Here is a 25,174-nt window from a genome sequence, read left to right as displayed (position 1 = left end):
CTGGGATGTGCTGCATTGCAGGAGGTGCCATCCTTCACATGAGACGTCGCAAACCGAGGTCCTGACTGCCTGTTCAGGTGGAAGTTAAAGGTACCATTTGAAAAGAGAACTGAGTTTCTCTGGACAATAAATCACCCAAATAAAATTGGTCACTCACTCCATGGTTGTTAGTGGGACATTGCTGTGCGCCATTGGCTGCTGCATTTGCCCACTTTAATCCACTTTACAGTATATCCTGTGAAGCACTTTGAGACGTCTCAACGACCTGATAAGGTGATATATCATATGCAATGATTATGATTATTATGAGTTCAAGCCCCACGTTGGAACTAAGGCTTGAACCAGTGCATTGCTGGGGGTCTACAGCATTGTAAGTGATGCCATCCTCTGGTGGGGCATTAAAACAAGGTTCTGTGCCTATTCAGGTGGACTTTAAAGATCCCATGGGATTGTTCAAAAAGAGAAGGGAATTTCTGCTTGTGGAGAGGTCAACAGCCCCAAATAGAATTAGTCATTTACTTTATGGCTGTTTGTGGTTCAGTGCTGTGCACAAATTGGCTGCTGTGTTCACCAACTAATAATAATAATAATGACAAAATACACAGTCACCACACATTGTATGAATTGCTTTGAGACATCCTTCCAAAAGATTATTTTATTTATTATTTTCACTTAAAGAGGAACATTCAAAAACTGAAGGTTCACAAAATTCTCTCTGAAATTAGTATTGCTTACTTGTACTGTATTTTAAAACATGACTCTTGCTATGATCAATGGAATTTTATTCTGAAATGATCCAGGAATACAGAAAACACATGATGGTAATTTCATTGGGTGTATTTAACATATTTTGTTCTTTACAAAAGTAATGGTTCTGGATGATCACTGCACTCACAATACATATATCAAAGTAAGATAATACCTGCTCTGATAATATTACGATTACTATACTGATTGCTTCTGGTTAATGTGTAAATTGTTTCACCAAAAAAATGGAGATGGGAAGAAGAATAACATGATTCAAGTTTTTAAATTGCTAATCATTCTTGCATTTATTATTGTTAAATTGTTGCATAGCTATGAATAATTGTGCATGTAAGGAGGCTATTAAACTTGGAGGTAGAACCAGAAGGCAAATTAAAAAATAAGGTTAGAAAATTCTCCCACCCTAGTTAAAATGATGCATAAAAAAATGCTCTGGCTTGTGTCAATTTTTATCCACAAATCAGGCACCGACAGCATCACAACTGATGGATGCACACTCCACTTCACTGAGCCAGTCTGGAACCTTGGCGTCTTGTTTGACCCTCAACTGTCCTTTTTACCCCACATCCATCCTATGATCCCCTCTGCCTTTCCCAAACCCACAACATCGCCCGCTACGCCACTGCCTCAACCCTCAGCTGCCGAAACACTCATCCACTTATTCTTCACATCTAGGCTCAAGTACTCCAACTTGTCAGCCTTACCAACTCTTCCCTCCACAAGCTGCAGATCACCCAGAACTCTGCAGCTCGTGTTCTCCCCCGTACTAGGCTCCGTGACCCTATCACCCCCACCCTCGCCCAGCTCAACTGGCTCCCCATTCCCCAGAGGACAGAGTTCAAAATCTTTGTCCTCGCCTTCAAAGCCCTCCATGACCTTGCTCCTTCCTACCTCTGTGACCTGCTGACCCCATATTAACCTGCCCGCTCAGCAGACTCTGGTCTGCTCTATGTCCCCCGCCCGGCCCCGCCATCGATAGTCGGGCCTTCAGCCTTTCTGCCCCCAACCATTGGAACGCCATCACATATTCCCTTCCCACATTTCCATGGAGTGCATGCGCATTTTGTGCAGGAAGTGATGGCAGGAGCAATCTGATAATCTGCTTGGCTATTTGTTAGACCAGGAATCTGGATAGTTAGCAACTGGCTAGGGTGAAATAATAAACATAGGGAATCTAATAGATCAGAGTTTTGGTTAGTTCTGGAGGATAGGGAGAAATTGTGTGGAATTTCTACCAGGAAATCAAGATGGATAGAGCCTAGAATGTTGGTTGGGGTCTCTGATGATTGCTGAGCATGCAATATTGCCACTGGGCTGTCCTATTCCTTTGAGCTTTGACTTATAGGGTTGAGAATGTTTGCAACTCAAGTCTCAGCTGTCAACAATGTCTTAGATTATTGTGGATTTACCTGACTTTGTGTGTCTCCCCAGAGCCAGTTCAATCACATTCTTGTTTTCTCTCCTCTCTGCTGATACTGTTTAAGAAATGATCTATTTTATTCACCTCAAGTAGGGGAAGGGAGAATGCACTGGAATTTGTACCCAGAATCTTCTGAGCAAACAGATATGTTTCTATGATCTGTGGAAAAGAGCAGGCTTTATTGGTCAGATGGCTATCTCTTTTTCCTTGCTTTTCTCTGTTCATATATTCCCAAATGTGGTTTGTGGTGTACAGTTTGATATGAATAATAAAATTATACATTACACTGTGTACAATTCCCTTCCGGCAGAAGTACAGTTGTTTTGAATAAACAAAGGAAAAAGGCAAGAATGTTTTTTATCAAAATAAACTAGTTTGTTAACAAAAGTTGAATCTGACTAATGTTTAAATTCTGTTTTATGTTTCAGGGTGAACTGCACAGAACATTTCCATTTGCTTTCTTCAGTAGAGGACTGAATCAGCTGCCAATGCCTTGAGAATAATCTTTCAGTAACAAATACTGATAATATTTTGTCTTCAGTACAGGTTTGAATCTCTTTTTATAGTATTAAAACAACATGAAAATAGATAGCTACCATAATCTGTGAGGTTTATAAGATTTGAATATATGTTTGAAGCCAGTTGATTTTTCACAAGTGAGAATCAAAAATCTTGGCTCAGCATCTTGTTCTCACAAGTTGTTATCTTATTAGTAGTTTGTGTTGTTCTTTGCAGTTTTGAAGTTTCTTTGGAATAGTAGTTTATTTTACTTCAAGTTTGAATTAAACATCACTTTAATAAAGTGGATATATTTCTGGAACATTCAAAATGATGATACAATACCTTTACCAGTCGGTACAGATGTTTTTGTTTTGTGATGTGAAAACCTAAATAAACCCATCAGCAAACAATGAGATGCTCAATGGATATATTGCTAACACTTCTTCAGTAGGAACCCATGGGGTTCAAGGATTATTCTACCCATTCTACAATTCTCTTGAAGGCATTGATTGCTAGTTAAAGTTTCTATGGATAAGCTTTGTAAAGTCTCCAAATACTGCACTTCCACTTGTATCTCATTCAACTTTGTGGAGAATGCATATTCTGTCATGTAATCAATTGAGACATATGAAATGCTAGACGAAAAAAGACCAATGTCCATCTAGTTCCCCTTCCTGGCGATCGCATGCACATATGTCCCGAACTACCTATGTACTATATCCCATAATGTTATTTCCTAAAAAAAAACTATCTAATCTGTGTTTGAAGGTATCAACATTTCCTGCTTCAACCGTCTCCTTAGGGACGGAGCCTGTTCCGCAGGTTTACTATTTGCTCACTGAAATAGTGTTTCCATAGATTTGTTCTGAATTTACCCCTTCAGTCTCAGGTTGTGTCCTCTGGTTTTACTATTCTGAACAGCCTGTCATGATCTATATTGTCTAGCCCTTTTAGAATCTTAAAGACATAAATCACAGCTCTTCTTAATCATCTCTTTTCCAGTGTGAACATGTCTATTTTACTTAGTCGCTCCTCATAGTCCAGTCCCTCCATTTAGCTTAGACAGAATAACTAATTACAATGAATTATCACTGCAACATGTGCTCGTACTTTGTTTTCTGTTGGGATGGAATCACCATGCACTACTGTTGGCTGATTTTGGAATGATTCAGTATCAAAATGGTTTTATTGAGGGCAGCATTAGTCATGTACTTTCCCAACTTGTGACTTGGCTCAACTTCATTGGTGTGTGGGGGATGCTTCTCTTAAATAATGAATTTATTTACCAGTTAGGTTATTTACCAGTTAGGTTATCTTACTTTATTAAGTTGTACTGCTGTTTACTAAGCACTCTGCGTGAAGGTCGCTGTAAAAATGCAAGTTGTTGTTGCTTGGCTTTCTTCCTTGTGAATGGAGTCTGTAATGTGAGTGAACACATTTGAAACCACTTGCAGCATGTGAATCTGCATCAGCAGTCAGGACCCATCAAATAACTTAATAATAATAACTTGTAGAATGGAGCAATAAATAGCAATTTACTTTGGCCTTAGTTTATAAACTTGACTTCCTCCCCCTTTTATAATGTTAAAAGATAATACTGCTGACTTTCTTTGAAATCTATAGATCCTCAGCTGGATATATGCAGGTCCTTCTCAACCTCTAAGCTTAATTGTCTTGCCTTTTAAGTAACATTTGAAAAAGGAACTGTTACTTCATTCAAGTTTTAACACAAATCACTTGCATCAAATCCGGTTAACCTGTTACTTTGTTGTAAACGTTTGTTGTAATTAGTACATTTTGTATCTTGTACTGTTATATTGCTGTTATTGTTTCCTTAGATTTGACAAAACATGGGGAATTCAGAAAGCCAGAATGATAGCGAACGAGCCCTTTCGGGGGATGAACGTGCTGGTCTGGCACGGAAACATATGTCACGATCACTTCGTATTCCTACAAAAACTTCACGGAGAGCCAGGCCGGCTTCTGCGGCCAGAATTGCACATAGAAATTCAGAAACCAGCACTAAATCCAGTAGCACACCTAGCATCCCACAGACATTAGCAGGAGATGGTCTGGATACAGGTAACCCAGGAAACAATATTATTGCTTTGGCAGAAGACTTTACTAATCCCTCTTGGGTAAGTGCAGTTGGTAAAAATGTAAGGCCTGTGTCTTACCATACAGGTTCTTCAACAGTTTTCAGTACCAGAAGGCGGAGTACTGTGGAGCCAGTAAGATCCAGGGATGAATTTGACGCTTGTTTTGAGAAACGTGCTATTCAGAATCTACAGAATTTTGATGAAAGGTTGGACTTAGCTTCCCAAGCAGAAGGTAGAGATTATCATTCAGTTACTAGGAATGGAACAGCTATTTTAGAAAGCACCAAAATCAGGAAAAAGCGATCCAAATCTGCAGACATGTGGAGGCAAGATAGTACGGAATTCTCCTTCTCTGATCTTAGTCAGGAACGGTTGACCAGCAGAGAAGATCTGATCGATAATGAGAAAGGTTATGAAGAAAGGGGATTGGTAAATAGTCATTCCATGGAATTGGAACAGTTGTGTGATAGCAACCGAGCCAATTCTCTAAATGAATTGTATTCGCAAAAACTATCAAGTGGAATCATTAACAAACAGCCGATGAACAAAATTATGACGTATTATCAGAATTTGACAGCACATTCACATAGCACAATGCCATCACAAAATACAAATTCTGTGAGGTCTTCTGTTGGAAATGTCAGTGTATCTTCATATGCTGCCTACACGCTGCCATGCAGGAAATCCCATTGCCTTTCTGAAGGGGCCTCCAAAGGACGATTAAGTGAAATTGATGATCAGAACAGAACCATGCAAGGCAGGAGAGCAAAAACAACACAGGTAATTCATTTATAAATAACAATAATAGTCCTTGCATTTGATATAGTGCTTGATAATAATAATAATCTTTGCATTTGATATGGAGCCTTATCACGTCTTTGAGACGTCTCAAAGCCCTTCACAGTATATACTGCAAAGTTAATTGACAGTATTTTGTGGGTGAAATGTGGCAGCCAATTGCGCACAGCAGTGTCCCACAAACAGTCGTGGATTGAGTGACCAAATTATTATTATTTACTCTTTTTTTTTGAAGGGATTATTACCCCAGGAAAGCGATCTGCCAATCGACTAATAACCAGATTCCTATTTACGGCTAGACAAACAGAGCCCTGTGGAGTAAGGAAACTTGCCCAATGTTTTACCCTGCCTGGAATTGAACCCAAGTCCTCTTTTTTGCGATGCGAGTGCTCCAATCACTACGCTGGAGGACTGCCCAAAATGGGTTTTATTAAGACCGATTAGCATTTTAAATGGTCTTGGTGAATTCTAGAGATGAACTTCACATTTGTTATGAGAAGTGTGCTATTCAAGATCTACAGAATTTGGACGTTGTGCCTAATGTCCATTAATGTGTTTGTTAGCTGGTTTGAGGTTAATATACGTGGATGAGTGATGGAGAATCAACTGAGTGTTACAAATTATGTTTTTTTTCAATCAACCGGACACATATGTTTTGATGATTACAGAGAAGGAATTCTGTTTTGGTCTTTTACTTTTCTGTACGCAAAGGCATTCCACTGAGCAAAAAAACAAAAATTATTAACATTTTACCAGTGCAAGATTAGAAATAAAATTGCATCTTTTGCAGTTTGCAAAACACCAGCTCATCAAGGTTACTTCCTGTTCTGTTCTGATGGGGACCAATACATCTTAGCCAGAACATAATTGGATACATGGCTGATCTAACAAGCACCTATATCGAAATTATTCAAAAAATAATCCAAGGAGATTTCCCCACAAAACAGTAGCCGTTGATGTTTTTTAAAAAAAACTGTTTTGAAGCCAATTCTAAGCATACACTTTGCACTTCACACTAATTGCCTTTAAGTTTACGGGGTTGACAAAATAAAACTCCCACTGTCTTTACTAATCAACAGATCCATAAAAGACCTACACGGAATCTCGACTTGAGTAAAATTAAGCAAATTTAGCAAATATGATCAATGGCACAGACAGAAAGCCAGCATGAATTGCTGGAATTTCCCCCCCCTCATGCCGTCATCAAAACACCTATTCCTGAAGCACCCAAGTCAGAAGGTTGTTGGTTTGAAACCCACATTAGGCTTTGAGCTCGCAGTCTAGACTGACACTCCAATGCAGGGGAAACACTGCAATATCTAATGCTTTGATTAGATGTTAAACCAAGGTCTGTATGTCCAGGTGGATGTTAAATATCCCGCAGTATGCTTTTAAAAGAGAAGGAAGCTTTTCCCAGTATCCTGGCCAACAATCCCCCAAATAAAATCAGTCACTCACTTAATTGACTGTCATAGGGCATCACTATGAGCAAATCAAGACATTTGTTGCATTCTTTGAAATATGCTTTTGACATTTGTTGCATTCTTTGTAATATGCATTAACAAACGCTTGAATTTGCTGACGACACAAAATTGAGCACTTAACAGTCAGTGAAATAATGGCATGGAAAATATTTTAAAAATTTGCAAAGGCAGGTATTGCAGACTTGCCTCAGGTTTATCACAACCCAACCTCAATATTCAAGGCCTAAATCTTTACAATGGTTTTGAGATAATTTTGAGACAATAATTTCAGGATTTTGACCTGCATTGTTTTTGAAACAATAGCCTTTAAAAAAATATCTGAACACAAACAGTTGCAAGTTTAACCTTCAAAATCATATTTGTGTTTTTATTTGTTTCAAAAGTTTATAAATCTCACTGATATATGTTGATTGTATGGAGATCCATGACCTGCTTATGTCTTCCCCAGCAGTTGTAGCAAAAAATGTATAAATTATTTGATTCTACAAGTATCTTGAGAAAAAATAGCTTTCAGTTCCTGTAGATTTGTATACATTTTATACTTAAATTTTGATTAGAATGATTTTTCAGTATACTATGTTTTTATATTTGTTATGGCAGTGTACGGAAGGAAGTCAGCTAGCCAACTATAATTATATATTTTTATACATGTAGGATGTTACCTCAGGAGATGGAAGTGAATATGCAGATAATAGCATTGCTGGTGCAACAACAGAAAATTATCAGCTTTCTCATCATTCCAATAATACCGGTTCAACATGCTCTCCACCATCTTTCAATTGTCGGTACCTCGGTAGTGATGATGCTTCAGCAGGAGATGTGCTCCACCAGGGGGTGTATGAGAACTTCAGAAGTACATTGGAATCAAATGCTGTTAACACAGAGAATCTGGAGGAAGCAGAGTCAGCTTTGAGTGATGAACAAAGCAGTGGCACCCTCAGCTCCCCGGGACAATCAGATATTCAAACAACTGAGCAGGGAACAGTCCGAAAAACCGGCTCACTTGCTGTAAAAAACTTTATAGTTCACAAGAAAAATAAAAAAGTGGAATTGGCTACACGTAGAAAGTGGAAGTATTATTGGGTATCTTTAAAAGGTACTTTTTTCTTATTAAACAATCTTTGAACTCTTACTATAAGAAAGGTACAAAAAGGAAGATCTGAATACATTTTTTTTGTTTTCGTACCTTCAAATGCCTCCAACTGCCTTGTCCCATTCTGCCTCTGGAGCTCTCGTGACCTTACTCCCCAGGCCACCCCCTCTGTTTCTGCCAACTCTGGCCTGCTTCATGCCCTCCACCACTCTGCCCCGGAATTGGTGAAGAGCTTTCAGCCACTTTGCCTGCTGGAACTCTCCATTTCATTCTCCTCATTCAAAATTCATCTTACATCCATCCATCATATATTGAGCAGTACCAAATTACTTTGGGCCCAACCGTTCTAAGTAATGGGGAAAGGGTGCTTTCACCTGACTGCATCAAGCCAATAATTATCAACTGATTTCAACCACCACTTTCAGCGAAGTGATAATGACCACATCATGTTTGTATTATTTATCCCATTGGTGTTTAAAGGTAAAATGTAAGTTTTTTTTTGGTCAGCCGCTTGTCTGACACATGCAGAAATCCATCACCATGCTTAAGAGTATCTGAACCAAACTGAGAGTTCCATGCATCCCACCTATATATGAAAATTCCAGAGATATTTGTTGGAATGAAATCCGTACTGTCCCTGGAGGGACACATCCTGTTTATCTAATTCTGGAAAGTATTAGGCGCAGACTGGCAAGAGCCAAGTCTTGGGAACCTCAAGAACCCTGTTAGAAAGTCAAACCAGCTAAAACAGCATAGCTTACCATTGAGAGCACTGCCTGGCAAGCTTTCCCGCTACTTGTCCAGCTAGGACCACCCTAACTGTTAGGGCTTTGGCTTGCAGGGTTAATGGAAGCTGTGTGGGAAGAGTCTCTGCCACAATTACTCATCTCCCCTTCCAAATCTGCCAGTGACACAGCCTGGCTGTGCTGTCATCAGCAGTGCCCTGGAGTACTGCGAACCAACCTGGCTCAAAAACTGGATTACAGAGACCGCCACAGAGCGTTGGCTCAACTTCAACATTCCGCTGCCAAGCGTACCACCTTGGAGCCAGTTCAGCTCCAAGAGGAACCCCCCCCCCCCACCCGCCCCAAGAGGATAGTTACTAGGCAATAGGATAGTAAGTAGGCAAACCATAAAAAGTAAATGGAATTTAGATTTTATATATAGGGGTACTGAACACCGGACCAAGGAGGTGATGTTAAATCTGTAAGAGACATTAGGCTTGAGTTGGAGCGGAGTCTTAATAGAGCATTTTGTTTATCATAGAATCATAGAATTGTACAGCACAAAAAGAGGCCATTCGGCCCATCGAGTTTGTGCCGGCTCTTTGAATAGAGCAATTAATGTCAATCCCACTCCCCAGCCCTTTCCCCATAACCCTGCAAACCAGTGCTCCTCAAATACCCATCCACCACGTTTTTAAAAGTAGTTATCGAATCGGCCTCGACCACCCTTTCAGGCAATGCGTTCCAGATTCGAACAACTCTACTTTTAGAGAAAGTAGGTACTTCAATTGCTGATTAATTATTTTGCCTAATACATGCTCTGCATTAATCTTAAACTTTTTCTTTATGCAGGCTGCACCTTATTTTTTTATGACGCAGATGGACGATCAGGAGGAGACCAGAACAGTGTACCAAAGCACATGGTTTGGATTGAAAACAGCATTGTTCAAGCTGTACCCGAACATCCAAAGAAAGACTATGTCTTCTGCATTAGTAATTCACTTGGAGATTCATTCTTATTCCAGGTTTGTTCTTTGTAGTTTGTCTTTCAATTATTCGTATTCATTTTTAAGATCATTGCCTCAACATGCTGAAAATGCCTAATGTAGTAAGATCTTTGTTCTCCACAGCTCTTTTAATTTCTCGCTTCCTAACTGCAATGACACACCCCTTGCCTTCTAATTTTTAACTCTGCTGTTTGCTATGGATGCAACAAAGCAACTTGACTCGGGCACTTGTGAAATTGCTCTCCTCTAGGTTCTTGAACATCTGTTAAAGAAACAAGAGAATTTAGCACGAAGATAGAGATGCACAAAATTATTTACCATATAAAATTCCCAAGTTATGTGCAGTTTCAATGCAGTTTACAGGTGGATGCAGACTGGGACTATATTCTCATGCAATATACATTAATGCATTTCCCAGGAGACGTCTTGTACAATCACACATTTTTGTTCCCGAAGAGATCAAACATCTTCTCCAAGATAGACAACTGCTATGGTCTACAGACATTTCCCCAGTTTAACTTTGGACATTGTATAGCCCTTAGCCTAGGAACATAAGAAATGAGAGCTGCGATAGTGCCCTTATGCCCCATGGATCAACTTCACAGAGGACTGTTCCCCTCCACTCATGCTTTCATTGCTTAATGTCGTGGTGTTATAAAACTTGCTGTGTGTTTGATCATTTTTGTATTATCTAATAAGTGGAAATATGTAAATTTTAGAACAATTACAGATCTTCAGAGAAACATTATAAATGCTATTATAGATATATACTATATATACAAGTATATTTACTTTCATACATGTTTTTGTGCATAGCTTTGACCTTGTCCTTACAATTGGTTTTCTCTTTAAAATCCTGCACAATATTTGTGCATTCTCCGACATGCTTACTCCCCACTCTACTTCCCACCACCTCCACTCAGCTGACTCGGTCCTCCTTGTTCCTCGTCCTCTCTGCTCCACCATCGGCGGTCGTGCTTTCAGCTACTATGCCCCGAAACTTTGGAACTCTCCTCCTCAATCCCTCCATCTTGTCCACTCCTTCTCCATTTTCAGATCGCGATTGAAGACCTTCATTTTCGACCATGCCTACGGTCACTTCCCCCCATCCCCGCACTGTTAAGCGCTCCGAGACACTACCCCATGTTGCTGTTGGTGTCTGCCCAGGTGTGATAATAATTACACCTGACGATATTATACTATTGGAGCTTGAAAAGCTGCCTGTGAATACCTGACCTTCTTCTGTAGTTTTACCTGCCTTTTTGCAATCAAGGTTAAAAATAAAATAATAATAATTAATGCATTTTTAATATAGTTCCTTTAACATCGAAAGCTCTTCACGGGATTTACTTGAAAGTGTGACTGTATCTTGTAGGGAAATGCAGTTGCTCACTTGCCCACAGTAATGTCCCACAAAGAGCCAAGGAAGTTAACAACCAATTTTACCTGGGAAATTGTTGGCCGGGATACTGGAAGAAATTACCTTCTCTTTTCAAGTAGTGCTGTGGGATTTTAGTGTCTGTAATAAACAGGCAGATGGGATTTTGGTTTAACGTCTCATATGAATGATGGCACCTCCAACAATGCAACACTCCTCCAAGTGCTGCAATGGAGTGTCAGCCTATGTGAGGACAAAGTCCCAATTTGTGGCTTGAACCCACAACTTTCTGACCCAGATGTAAGATTGCTACCAACTGAGCCTGGCTGACACCTGCATGGGTCAACATGAAACAAGTGTAATGTTGTTGATTACATGGTTGGTTTCTTTCAACTAACTTTTTTTTAATGTCCAAGTAGACCTGCAGCCAGACTGAACTGGAAAACTGGATTACTGCCATTCATTCTGCCTGTGCAGCTGCAGTGGCAAGGCAGCATCGCAGAGAAGATACTGTTAAACTGTTGCAGTCAGAGGTTAAAAAACTGGAACAGAAAATTGACATGGATGAAAAGATGAAGAAGATGGGGGATATGCAATTGTCTTCAGTTAATGATCCAAGAAAACGAAAGACCATACTCAGTCAGGTGATAGTTTTTTGGCATTACAATTTTCTTTAAATTCTACTAACTAGCATTCTTTTTATTTATTTCAGTTATGACATGGGTATGACATGTTTTGCTACAATGAAAACAAAGAATGCCTGTAGAAAACCTTTACGAATTTATTAGGCATCTATGTATTTGTAGCATCTTTTGCTGAGTTACATTTTTATTATTTTGCCATTCACACCAGTTGCTTTATAAGCTAGTTCAGAGATGTGAGAAATAAGCAATGCAGTAGGTTGTGTAACTCTTTATCTTTCTTTATCGGGAACTACCAAATTTGTTTTTAACTGGTAACATTTTTAAGTGGTATGTATGAATATCGTGCAACTTCAGTTTCTCTTGCTAGATTTTTCACACCACAGGATTTATGAAGTATTTTCTTACAAAAACAAGAACACTGGGCTCCAGAAATGGAGCACTCTCATTCAACTCAGGGGCCTTTGTAGTTACAGCAATCCAGACATTTAACATGTAATTGTGGTTGCAGCTGCAAGACAACACAAATTATAATTGTAAACTCAAGGGGCTGAAAATCAATAAATCCTGTGAACCAGATGCACCATACCCCAGGGTATTTAGAGACACGAGAAAGAAGAATAGTAAAGCACTGGTTACAATTTTGAGGGCGCTGATCAACCCTGGGGAGACTTCTAATAATCCTTGCATTTGATATAGCGCTTTTCACGTCTTCTCGACGTCTCAAAGCGCTTCACAGAATAGACTGTAAAGTGAATTGACCGTATATTTGTGGGCGAAACGCGACAACCAATTGCGCACAGCAGTGTCCCACAAACAGTCATATATTGAAAATGACCAATTTATTATTGTTTTGTTTTGGAGGGATTATTATTAGGCGTGTGGAGTAAGGAAACTTGCCCAAAGTTTCGCCCTGCCTGGGATTGAACCCAGGTGTCTCGCTTGCAAGGCGAGTGCTCTAATCACTGAGCTACAGGACTCCAGGTTGTGTGTTCAAGCCACATATCCAGACTTTGAGCTCATAGCTTAGCCAATACATTTAGCTCATAGAGGCCCTAGGGGGAGAGCTGCATTGTCAGAGGTGTGTCCTTCAGATGCGATACTGAAGCATGATTTATTCAACCTAATGAATACTTTAAGATCCCTTGACAATCCTCGAAAACAGAAATAGAGTTTCAGATAAAAAACCTCACATGAAAGATTGGGTATTTACTTTATGACCATGTTTTGGACATTGCTTTACACAAGATTGACTGCATCTATTGCCCTCAAATACAGATTCACCTCTCTTTAAGGAAAAATGCTGTGAAGGACTTGGAGAAGTTTCAATGTGATCAGGTGCTACATAAAATGCAAAGATTAGCACTAAACAGGGCAATCTGAAAGGAGATGTTTTCAGCAGTATGTCAGTATAGTTGGTGTAGTTTCCTACCAATAAATTTGGGCTCTACTGAAAATGTTCTTTAAATTCAACAAAATTCAAGGACCAATTTTAATATTAGCAACTGGATCACCATTGGATCTTCAATAACAGTAAACATTTATCACCCAGTATCACCTAAAACACAGGATTCTCTTCAGTAGCAACTAATACAATTATGAACAGGAAATCCTGGATTGTATCTCTTCGGAAAGTTCTTGTTCCTGCATTTAAATTAGTTAGATTTGATGAGCTGTTTTGATACAGTAATTCAGAATTACCAGTGCTGGAGCCTTCCAGCCTACACAAGTATTTGCGCCTTAAATCTTGACTTCTGCACTGGTGTTGACTGAATGCTGCTGTTAGCAATTTGCTCCCATAAGGTTAATATATGCATACACAGTAATTATAGTATTAAACTCTTATACAATGAGTCTAGGTACAGTATATACCAACAGATCAATTATTTAATTGGTCAATTCTACAGAAAATATTATATTACACTGAGCAAAAGTATAATCTTGTGGTCAAAGCAAATTAATTACTTGACGTGGCAGCTATGTCTGATTTTTCTGATTACTTATTTTGACTTGCTTAGTACAGTAATATGTGGAGTCCAATCTTGATTTATAGAATATTGATCGATGTATCAAAAGTGTCTCTTTATTTTGAATTTTTGCTCATAATACTCACCTAATCTAATTCTTACCTAGACATTTTCTTAATACAACGATGCTGGAATTGGCATTTAAGAGGTCTGATTTTTCTTCTGTATTATTTTCAGAATTTACAATAAATTGTTTTTTAAAACAAAAATGTTGATTTGAAAATAAAAGTCCCAAATTGATTGTAATAAGGAATTAAGATGCTGCTTAGTACATCAAGGTTATCAGTGTATTCATTGTAATTCATTCCATGCAATTTAATATTTCTTCTCATTTGGAAAAATCTGTTGTTAAAACTAAAATTTGTATGCTATACTGAAATTAAATGTAATCTGGGTAAAATATGCATTAGAATCATAGTATCATAGAATTATACAGCACAGAAGGAGGCCATTCGGCCCATCATATTCATGCTGGCTCTTTGAAATAGCTGTCCAAATTACTCAAACTCCCCTGCTTTCTACCCATAGCCCTGCAAATTTGACCTCCCAAATATCTACCTACTTCTCTCTTAAAAGTTGTTATTGAATCGCTTTCCACCACCCTTTCACGCAATGTATTCCAGATCGGAACAACGCGCTGTGTGAAAACGTTTCTCCTCACCTCCCCTTTGGTTCTTTTGGCAACTATTTGAAATCTGTGCCCTCTTGTTATCGACCCACCTGCCATTGGAAACCGTTTCTCCCAGATCATGCTATTGAATTCCCTCATAATTTTGAACATCTCTATTAAATCTCCCCTTAACCTTCTCTTCTCCAAGGAGCATAATCCTAGCTTCTCTAGTTTCTCTTCATAACTGAAGCCCCTCATTCTTGGTACCATCCTGGAAAATCTCCAATGCCTTGACATGCTTCCTAAAGTGTGGTGCCCAGAACTGAACACAGTACTCTAGCTGAGGCTGTGGTGCCAAGAACTGAACACAGTAACCAATTTTAGGCTGGAGTATTATTAATGAATTTTATATGCACATTATTTACATAATCTTAAGATTAATGAACTCTCCTTGGGCAAGGTTCCTTACTCCACATGCCTGATAATAATCCCTCAAGAAAAAAATTATAATAATTTGGTCACTCAATCCACGACTGTTTGTGGGACACTGCTGTGCGCAATTGGCTACCGCGTTTCGCCCATAAAATATAGTCAATTCACTTTACAGTATATTCTGTGAAGTGCTTTGAGACGTCTAGAAGCCGTGAAAAGCGCCAAATCAAATGCAAGGATTATTATTATTATTATTTACTGAAAAATGTTGTTCTTGTGATACTAAAGTTTTATAGGGATCTAATTTGTGGTATTTCTTAAATTCCTGTAGAGTTACAGGAAATCATTTTCAGATGTAGATTCTATTGGACAAGATGTCCGTGGGCATCTCATTTATGTGACCCAGGGTTCTTATTAAGAAAGGTTACAAATTAGACCCAGGATTCACAAAACATATTAAAATATCTTTGCATAGTTTCAATATTGATACTGAATGTATTCTTCGCTATTTTTCTCCAATTTAATAGATCTCTTTATGGGAGCAAAATCTCGAACAATTTCAGATTGATCTTTTCCGATATCGTTGCTATATTGCAAGTCTTCAAGGAGGAGAATTACCAAATCCTAAACGACTTCTTGCATTTGCTAGTCGGCCAACTAAACATGCGATGGGTCGACTTGGTATTTTCTCAGTTTCTTCGTTTCATGCCCTGGTGAGTTGTTTTGATTTAGGTTCCACTTTCAACTTGCATTTATATAGCACCCTCCACACAGGGTAGTGTCTCAGAGAGTTTGAAAGAAACATTTTTTACTATAAATTATAGTATCATCTTAATATTATACTTATAAAATTGTAAAGTACACATTCAATGACTGCAGACATAGAATTTCTCCGTTATTATCCTTTTCAATATTTTCCCTTTAGACATGCACCTATGCAATTTATATCATTAATTATTGCAGTATAAGTATACTCACATACTTCATCCAAACATTTAATAATAAATAAGATTATTAGTTAACGTTTCACAAGTCCCCAGCTGTTTCTTACTGGTTGCTGAAAGTATAAAACTAAAAGAAAAGGCCTATAAAACTGCCAAAAAGAGTAGCAAACCTGAGGACTGGGAGTGTTTTAAAGACCAACAAAGGAAAACCAAAAAGCTCATTAAGAGTGAGAAAATGGATTATGAGGGTAAGCTGGCTAGGAACATTAAGACAGATTGTAAGAGTTTTTATAAATACATTAAGAGGAATAGGCTAGCAAAAGTAAATGTGGGTCCATTACAGGCAGAGACAGGAGGAATTATAATGGGGAATAAGGATATGGCAGAGTCCCTGAATAAATACTTTGCTTCTGTCTTCAACTTAGAAGACACAAGAAGTTTGCCATAAATAGAGATGAACCAAGGGGCTAATGATAGGGAGTAACTTAGAGAAATTTGCATTAGCAAAGAATTGGTGCTGGGGAAATTGTTGGCATTAAAAAGTGACGAGTCCCCTGTACCTGATGGTCTGCAACCTAGGGTTTTAAAAGAGGTAGCTCATGAGATAGTGGAGGCCTTGTGTCTGATCTTCCAAAACTCTTTGGATTCTGGAACAGTTCCCATTGATTGGAGGATCGCAAACGTCACACCACTATTTAAGAAGGGTAGGAGAGAAAAGATGGGGAAAAGACTAACTATAGACCAGTTAGTCTGACATCGGTGGTAGGAAAAATTCTGGAATCCTTAATTTAGGATGTCGTAATGGGATACTTAGAGGATCACAATATGATTAGACAGAGTCAACATGGCTTTACAAAAGGGAAGTCATGCTTAACAAATCTTTTAGATTTTTTTTGAGGACATATCAAGTAGATTAGATCAGTGGATGTAGTGTATTTAGATTTCCAAAAGGCATTCGATAAGGTGCCATATAAAAAGTTGATCCACAAGATTAGGGCCCATGGAATTAATGGGAATATATTAGCATGGATTGAAGAATGGCTAACGGGAAGAAAACAAAGAGTAGGGATAAATGGGTCCTTCTCAGATTGGCGGGATGTGACTAGTGGAGTGCCACAAGGATCAGTGCTTGGGCCTCAACTATTTACAATTTTCAGCGCCTTGGGACGTCCTCCCGACATGAAAGGTGCTCTATAAATGAAATCTTGTTGTTGTTGTTGTTGTACATCAACGATATAGATGAGGACATCAAACTTAATGTGTCCAAATTCGCGGATGACAATAAACTAGGAGGGAGAGTAAAAACCGAGGATGACATTAAAAAAATGCAACGAGATATAGATAGGCTAGGTGAGTGGGCAAATAGGTGGTAGATGAAGTATAATGTAGGGAAGTGTGAGGTCATCCACCTTGGTGGCAAAAACAGTAGAGCAGATTATTTTTTAGAAGGGGAGAAGCTAGATAGTGTTAGCATTCAGAGGGACTTGGGTGTCCTTGGACACCAGTCACAAAAAGTTAGTTTGCAGGTACAGCAAGCAATTAGGAAGGCTAACAGTATGTTGGCGTTTGTTACAAAAGAGTTAGAATATAAGAGTAGGGAAGTCTTGCTGCAACTGTATAGGGCCCTGGTGAGACCGCACCTAGAGTACTGTGTGCAGTTTTGGTCTCGTTATTTAAGAAAGGATGTATTCGCCTTGGAAGGGGTGCAACGTAGATTCACTAGGTTGGTACCAGGGATGAGGGGGATGAGTTATAAGGATAAGTTGAGCAATTTAGGCCTATATTCTCTAGAATATAGAAGAATGAGAGGTGATCGATTGTTAAGGGGCATGACAGAATAGATAGTGGGAGACTTTTTCCCCTGGTTGGAGAAACTATAACCAGGGGTCACAGTCTTAAAATTAGGGGTAAGCCCTTTCGCACTGAGTTGAGGAACAACTTCTTCACTCAGAGTAGTGAATTTATGGAATTCTCTACCTCAAAGGGCTGTGGATACTCACTCCTTGAACATATTCAAGACTGAGATTGATAGATTTCTTGTGGATAAAGGGATTAAGGGATATAGGAAGAAGGCGGGTAGGTGGAGTTAGAATAGATCAGCCATGATCTTATTGAATGGTGGGTCAGGCTAGAGGGGCCGAATGGCCTACTCCTGCTCCTAATTCTTATGTTCTTATGCTGTCATCTTGATCTTTTAATTTATTTTATTTAATTGAGAGTGAACATGTAAGTGTATGAATTCAATCAGCTTTAAAAATAACACTGAAAATGTACATAATGTAGATTAAAATTCTATATTAAAATGGATGGAAAATCTAGAGAGATGCTTTCTGTTGAAATTAAAATTAAGGGGAACATGTGATTTGAAATAATCAGTGATCTACCAAACTATGAAAAAAAACTTGCTACAGTCTATGTACTTGTAAGTCCTGTTAATCCTGGACTTTCAATCAGATTCACTCCCAGCATTAGCAGGTTTCCACAATCCTCGACACTCAATGAGATTTCAGCAACAGTAATTTATATTTAAAATATTAAACTCATCAGAGAACCACAGACGTAATGTTAGTTGAAACATATTCTCCCTAAACCTTTCTTTTCCATAATGTCACCATAAGAGTCAACCTGAGTAGGCAAACAAAAACGAAGGTCATACTGACCCTGCAAAGAAAATCTTGATTTATTGTTCTAAAGAGCATATATGTGTTGTGGAATTACAATTTCATGGAATGAGAAGATACTGCTCTGCTTTTCCATTTTTTTCCAGAAGAAGACCCTAGATTTTATCTCAAACATTGACTAGTTTAGACCATCTTGAATATGTAATTTATTTCAAACATCACTGGAATGTATTACATACTTAGTAACTGAAGGCAATCAACCCTTTTTGTTTTTTGGTGATGTTACCCTAAAGAACAGTTGAAATATGCAAGCAACTTTAATAGTAGACTTTATTATAAATGCAGGATACTTCTTATTCAGTTATATTCTTTAGAAAAGTGGATGGATACTGCCATTTACAGAGATTTTTCAATTTAAAAATGATTTTTTTCCTTATTATGTGACTGGCTGTAAAGGTGAACCCATCCCTGCCTTTATAACTATATATGGAGCTGAAGCAAGCCCAAGTATTTGTTGAAGGCTCCAGTGGCTATCATTGTTAATGCTGCTTCATGAGATAGTGATGATTAAAAATAACTTCTTATTGGTGTGAACTGATGCCCTCGGAAACAATTTGCTTCCCCCAATAGTTAACTATTTTATAGTTATTTCTTTAAGAAATATTTGCTGTTTTTATTCCAAGGATGAAAGAATGTTCATTTTGTAGCAACTTTCCCTATCAAAACATCTCAGAGCATTTCACAAGAAATTGCTGTCCAGTTTTTGTTGATGTGCCATTTTGCATATAGCAGAAGATTCTAGAAATGTTTGGAATGATAATTATTTTATAGATGCTGTAAAAAAATTTATTATAACTGAAAAGTGAAAAAAGATGGCACATTTTGTTTTCCCATGTTACTTGAGGTATAAGAATATGGCAAACAAAACCAGGAAGGTCATGCTGACCCTGCAAAGAAAATTTTGATTTGTTGTTCTGAAGAGCATATGTGTTTTGTGGAATTACATTTTGTATATAGCAGAAGATTCTAGAATTGTGTGGAATGATAATTATTTTTTAGATGCAGTACAAAATTAATTATAACTGAAAAATTAAAAAATGTGGCTTATTTTGTTTTCCCATGTTACTTGGGGTATAGGAATATGCATAGCAAAACAGCTAGTTAAAGAATCATAATCAATATGCATTAATACTAGTGCCTCAAGATGTGTGTAATATTTTTTAGGTGGCAGTCCGTACTAAAATTGGTCTGAAAAATCCATCTCAGGTAATTTCTAGATCGGTAAGCAAGAGGAGGAACAGATTTTCTTCTTTGTGGGGATTGGATACAACGTCAAGAAAGAAAGCAAAAGAAAGACCTAGCATTAATCAGGTTAGATTTCTATCATTGTATTTATATTGGTGTAAAGGAAAAAGAGTTTTAATGCCTTTACGAAAGGTGCTATATATGACTTGCACATGGCATTCCTTCCTCTCACCAATCCCCTCAAGCATTTTATCATAGAAGGGACTTCCAATACGTCAACATAGAGGTAACAGTACAATTTACAGTACAACTGTATTGTATGTTATTGATACCTGACTCAAGCCATAATGCCTTCATGAACAAAGAATTACTGGTTGCAATGCAGGTATGAGGGAAATAATTCATGGGATGGTGGAATCCTGGGAGACCATGGTTGCTGGTCTACATTAGCAGGAACTTGGTTCACGGTGTGGAATGGCATTATAACATGATCATTTAAGTAGAGGTGGAAGACAATCAGCTGTTTGAACATATCAGGTGAACCATTGTAATATAACCCAGAAAAGAATGTGAAGCTTACATTTGTTTGCTGTATATTGCACAATATTACTGTTTAATTTTTAATGTGTACCATTATATGATGGAATTGTTTTTTTCACATTTATTTATCTGTGAACGGATTGTCACCTACCATTTCTTATAAATGCGTTTCATATATCTGTATTTAGTGAAATTAGATGAAGTTTAATTTTAAATTGCAGTATTGGTCTAGATCAGGGTGGTCGAACTGACGGCCCAATTTGATCTGCCCACCCCCCCACCTGAATTTATCTGCACCCCCCACCTATCCGGCCCACCTGTTCCCCCCATAACCCGTAGATGTTATATTTCTGGAGGGAAACACAAAAATATTGCTTATGTGGACCGCAAACATTTCTTAAATAGGGCATCCAGCCTTCAGCAGCCAAAAGGTTGGACCACCCTGATCTAGATTGTAGTTGGGTCAACAAATTCAAGAGGGAATTAGATTTAGTGCATCCCTGTTATAATAAATTTCTTTATAATCCCGATTTGATTTTTGCACGTTGGTGTGTATACCTCTTTATTTTACATGTTCACAGCCAGCTTGTTTGCTTCCCATACACCAGGCAGCTCATGCACTAAAATGGTTAATTTTCAAATCATCAGGTTGCCTCTGGCATTCGTAATCTGTGTACATGTGCAGTGAATAGGAAGTGACATCGTCTGACACATGATGATCTGGGTTTAGGCCTGTTTAGCCACCCTCACACTAAAAATGGCCAACTTCCGTATCATCAGGTTGCTACTCATGTCACTTCTTGCTTTGTGTATGCACAGCCAACAGGAAGTAATGTCATGCGACAATCTGATGTGACAACCCAGAAATTGGCGTTTTTTAAGGAGGAATCAAGCTAATCAGCTGTGCACACACTCAGTGAAACTGGCTGTTGTGGCCTCCTTATAAGGCACGTTGGAATTTTATGGACTGCAATGACCTTCTTCTAACAAGGCTCCACTGTAACTAATTGTTGAAGGGTATGAGTGATAGAGTGCCTTCTTTTTAACTTTGCTGGGTCATAATCATCTTTTGTAGTCCTTTAGATTCCTGTAAATAACAATCATTGGTGTGACATTTCAGATTGAAATCCCCAGTTGTACTGAATGTGGCGATTTTTATGATTTTTAAAAAATGTATTCGCTAGTTAAAGAACTCCAGTGGCTGTCAAAGCTGAATCCATAACAGCATTTAAAAAGGAATTGGATAAATACTGAAGAAAAATAATAAAGGGTAAGGTACTGGAATAAGAATAGGTAGTTCCAGTGTGTGGGGAGAAGGGAAGCTAGCAACAACAGAAACAAACATGGTGGGTTGAATGGACACTTTTTACATTGTAAACATTTTAAATTAAGGAGAATCAAACAGCAAAAGAGAAGAAAAGAAACAAATTAATCCTAATTTAATGATTTACATTTTCTATAAACTTTTACATCTTTATGATATTTTTCTAGGTCTTTGATGATAATGAAGCTACACTGAAGAAATCTTTGGAAGGCATCTTTGATGAATGTTCAGTAGATCGTAGTGTAAGTGTTTGTTGAATGTGTTTGCTTCACTAAAGAGATGGAATTATTTATAGATGCCTTAAATGCGTTGCTTTGGCACTGCAGTTTGCATTCTCACAAGTACTTTCAAATGTATTAGGAGAACAAGAGGACATAGATTTAGAGTTGCAAAGGGCAATTTCAGGCCAGGCGGCAGGAAGTATTTCTTTATCCAGATGGTAATTAATGACTGGAACGGGTTGTCAGAAAGGATGATCGATGCAAAATTCACTACTCTTTAAAAGCGTGCATAAATTGCTTTTTTTTAATTAAAAAAAATTACAGTTGAATAATTCAACCAGGATAATTTTAAAATCAGGTAGTATAACAGCAAACATGCATAAACCAACGAAGAGCAGTTTATATTTTTTTCACCACAGAACAAGTATATCAACACACCGTTTATTGCAATAACACTACTGTACATCCAGCTATCTTAAGCAGAATACAATTGCTGTTTATGTTATGGCAAAGGGGTGCTGAGCTTTCAGTGAAGAGTGTTTAATTATAATTAGTACTATATAATTAGTGAAGAAACTTTTGTAAGCATTGACCCATTATCTCGATAAAGAACAGTACTTGGCTAGTGACCACAGATATTAATATTGGTCCAGCATAGTTACTAATAATATATATAAGCTCACAAGTACTGATTGTGGCCAGTAGTATGAGAATAATATATATAGAAATAATGAAGCAGTGATTATCAATGTTATACTAAATGTAATAATGACCACAATTATGGATGATGTACACAATGCAATGTTTTTAAAGAAATAACTACTAATTATGCAGTTCACCTTTGTAAGCCTCCCTAAAAAAGGAGAAATTAAAGCTAGTACACCAAATAGTACGGTTCTAGACACTTTTTATAGATGAAGCATATAATAGTAAACCAATATTTTTCCTATAAAATGAGCAAAACATCCAGGTAAGAGACATTTTGCCATGTATCCAATATTATGTATTATTTGTGCATTGTCTACTCAATTGAGTGCTTTGCCACTGCATATTAATTTAACTTAATCTTACATTATCTTCGTGGTTTATGGGAGAGTGGATGTTGAAGGTCTCCTGTATATTAGGAATAGGATCTTAAAGGGATTGCTCTCTGTAGCTATAAATCATGTAAATAGAGGTTCTCCTGTAATCATTGCAGATTGTACTTTGTACTTTATTATTCGAAGCAGTCTCGTTAATTGTAGCACATGCATACTTCTGAGCACATTTACAGCCATTTACATGATCATATTTGTGTTGTCACTTTGTTTTTAGGCCTTGCTGCATAGATGTTTTGAATACCAGCTGAGAATATGTTAGCGTAGTAATGATTTACTATGTAATAGTACCTATGGTAATAATAATAATAATCCTTGCATTTGATATAGTGCAGTCATGATAGTGGAACTGAGTGTCCTTTTTGGCTTGCACTGATGTTAAAGAAGAATTTTTTTTGCAGCAATCTAATATGTGTTATTTCTTCATGTTTAGTTTTTATTAATAAAGTGAAAAAATGTAGGTTGGCAGTAAAATGTACCTCAATAGCACAAACCAACCCCCGCAATGTTTCCAAATCCCCCCGCAATTTTCGGCAAATATTTCCACATTCTTCTATTGGCCCAGCTCATAGGTGAGAGTGTTCATAGGCCAGGCTGACACTATGTCTGTAGAATTTTTTAATTCAAGAATTGTGTGGAAAAAGTTTCTTATATTGACTTAACTGTTACAAAGAAAAAAAAAGATGGGTATCGTTTCTATCTACTTTGTCCTATAGAGAGAAAAAAATCTGACCACCAGTATTCAACAACAAACATCTGACAGTGACAGCTGGGTTACTGATTTCCTTGTGCCCTCATGGGTTTCTTTACCACATGATCAACCCCTTTTAGTGGCAATACATCCAGGAGACTCTGCGCAGGAAATTCTTGAAACGGCATGTAAGGTATGTTAAACATTGATGTTCCTTATTGTTTCAACGCCTTGATGAAGTTTAAGATCTACTAGTTTAAGGTTTATTATAGAAAAAGTAAGGGATCCTGACAGTCTTTAAAATGTTTAACTCTCAGGACTTTCTTGTAGGATTAGAATTTTTTTGTTCTTTGAACTGAAGCATATGACCTAATCTCGCAATAAGTATCAATTAGTTTTATTTGGCAGTCGATTCTCCCTATTTCTTTACACAAGCAAGAGGTAATTAAGGAAGAGGACTAATATTGCTTTTACATTACATTTCTTGAGGGCTTCAAAGTCCCAAACGCTGAGTGGCATGGTATTTCTGACTTGGAGGTTTATTTTATAGCGTCTCCTTGCCAAATAATAGCAGACCAATCATGAACAAAGATTGCTCCCAGACAGCACCAAGGACCTCCTCTGACTTGAGTGCAGCTTCACTGAAGTTGTACCTGAGATCAGCATCTGAGTGAAGTTTCAAAGGGTCGTCTTAAACTTAAACTGCAGAATTCACTATTTAGAATTCTTTCTTCAGCTCAACGTGCAAAAAACCGAGGCCCTCCTGATTGGCTCACGTCAGCGCCTCCGCACCTCAGGCGCTGACACCATCAGCATCCAAGGCTGCACTCTCCACCTCTCAAGCCAGTCAGGAACCTCGGCGTTTTGTTCGACCCTGAGCTGTCCTTTCTCCCTCACATCCGCACCACAACTGGCACCGCCTTCCATCACCTCCGGAATATCGCCAGATTACGGCACTACTCACCCCTCACGCTGCTGAAACCCTGGTTCACGCCTTTGTCACCTCAAGGCTGGACTATGGGAACTCTCTCCTCGCCGGCTTTCCCGCCACCTCCCTCCACAAGCTGCAGGTCATTCAGAACTCTGCAGCTCGTGTACTGTCCCGCACCAGGCTTCGGGACCACATCACTCCCACCTCGCTCGCCTCCACTGGCTCCCCATCCCCAGAGGATTGATTTCAAGATCCTCATCCTCACCTACAAGGCCATTCACGGCCTTGCTCCCTCCTACCTCTCCAACCTACTATCCCCCTACCTACCTGCCCGTACCCTCCGTTCCTCTGGCTCCGGTCTGCTCCACGTCCCCGCCCCAACCGCCCTACTATCGGTGGTCGGGCCTTCAGCCTCTCAGCCCCGAGGCTCTGGAACTCCATCCCCAGTGCCTTCGCCTTGCTTCCTCCCTTTCCTCCTTCAAGGCCGGTCTCAAAACCTTTCTCTTTGACCGTGCCTTCAGCTCCCCTCTCGACTCTCTTCCTCCTCCTCGCTCCCTCCCTTCCCTCCCCTCACCCTGAC

General features: G+C 38.6%; 1 protein-coding gene across 1 annotated transcript in view; it reads left to right on the top strand.

The window, feature by feature from the left end:
• The window catches only part of LOC103185540 (TIAM Rac1 associated GEF 1), an 87,154-nt gene that overhangs the window by 21,547 nt on the left and 40,433 nt on the right, over positions 1–25,174 (top strand). Inside the window, exons 2-10 of the mRNA XM_042334263.1 lie at positions 2,614–2,731; positions 4,525–5,565; positions 7,722–8,163; positions 9,738–9,910; positions 11,690–11,914; positions 15,508–15,693; positions 19,770–19,916; positions 21,822–21,896; positions 23,689–23,856. Coding sequence (XP_042190197.1) covers positions 4,537–5,565; positions 7,722–8,163; positions 9,738–9,910; positions 11,690–11,914; positions 15,508–15,693; positions 19,770–19,916; positions 21,822–21,896; positions 23,689–23,856 — 2,445 coding nt within the window. The 5' untranslated portion in view covers positions 2,614–2,731; positions 4,525–4,536. The remainder of the gene's footprint in view (positions 1–2,613; positions 2,732–4,524; positions 5,566–7,721; positions 8,164–9,737; positions 9,911–11,689; positions 11,915–15,507; positions 15,694–19,769; positions 19,917–21,821; positions 21,897–23,688; positions 23,857–25,174) is intronic.

The sequence above is a fragment of the Callorhinchus milii genome, unplaced genomic scaffold (assembly GCF_018977255.1).
Source record: "Callorhinchus milii isolate IMCB2004 unplaced genomic scaffold, IMCB_Cmil_1.0 Scaffold4, whole genome shotgun sequence".
Taxonomy (NCBI): Eukaryota; Metazoa; Chordata; class Chondrichthyes; order Chimaeriformes; family Callorhinchidae; genus Callorhinchus; species Callorhinchus milii.
Note: the sequence above shows the minus strand (reverse complement) of the source record. Positions and strands in the feature narration are given on the sequence as shown.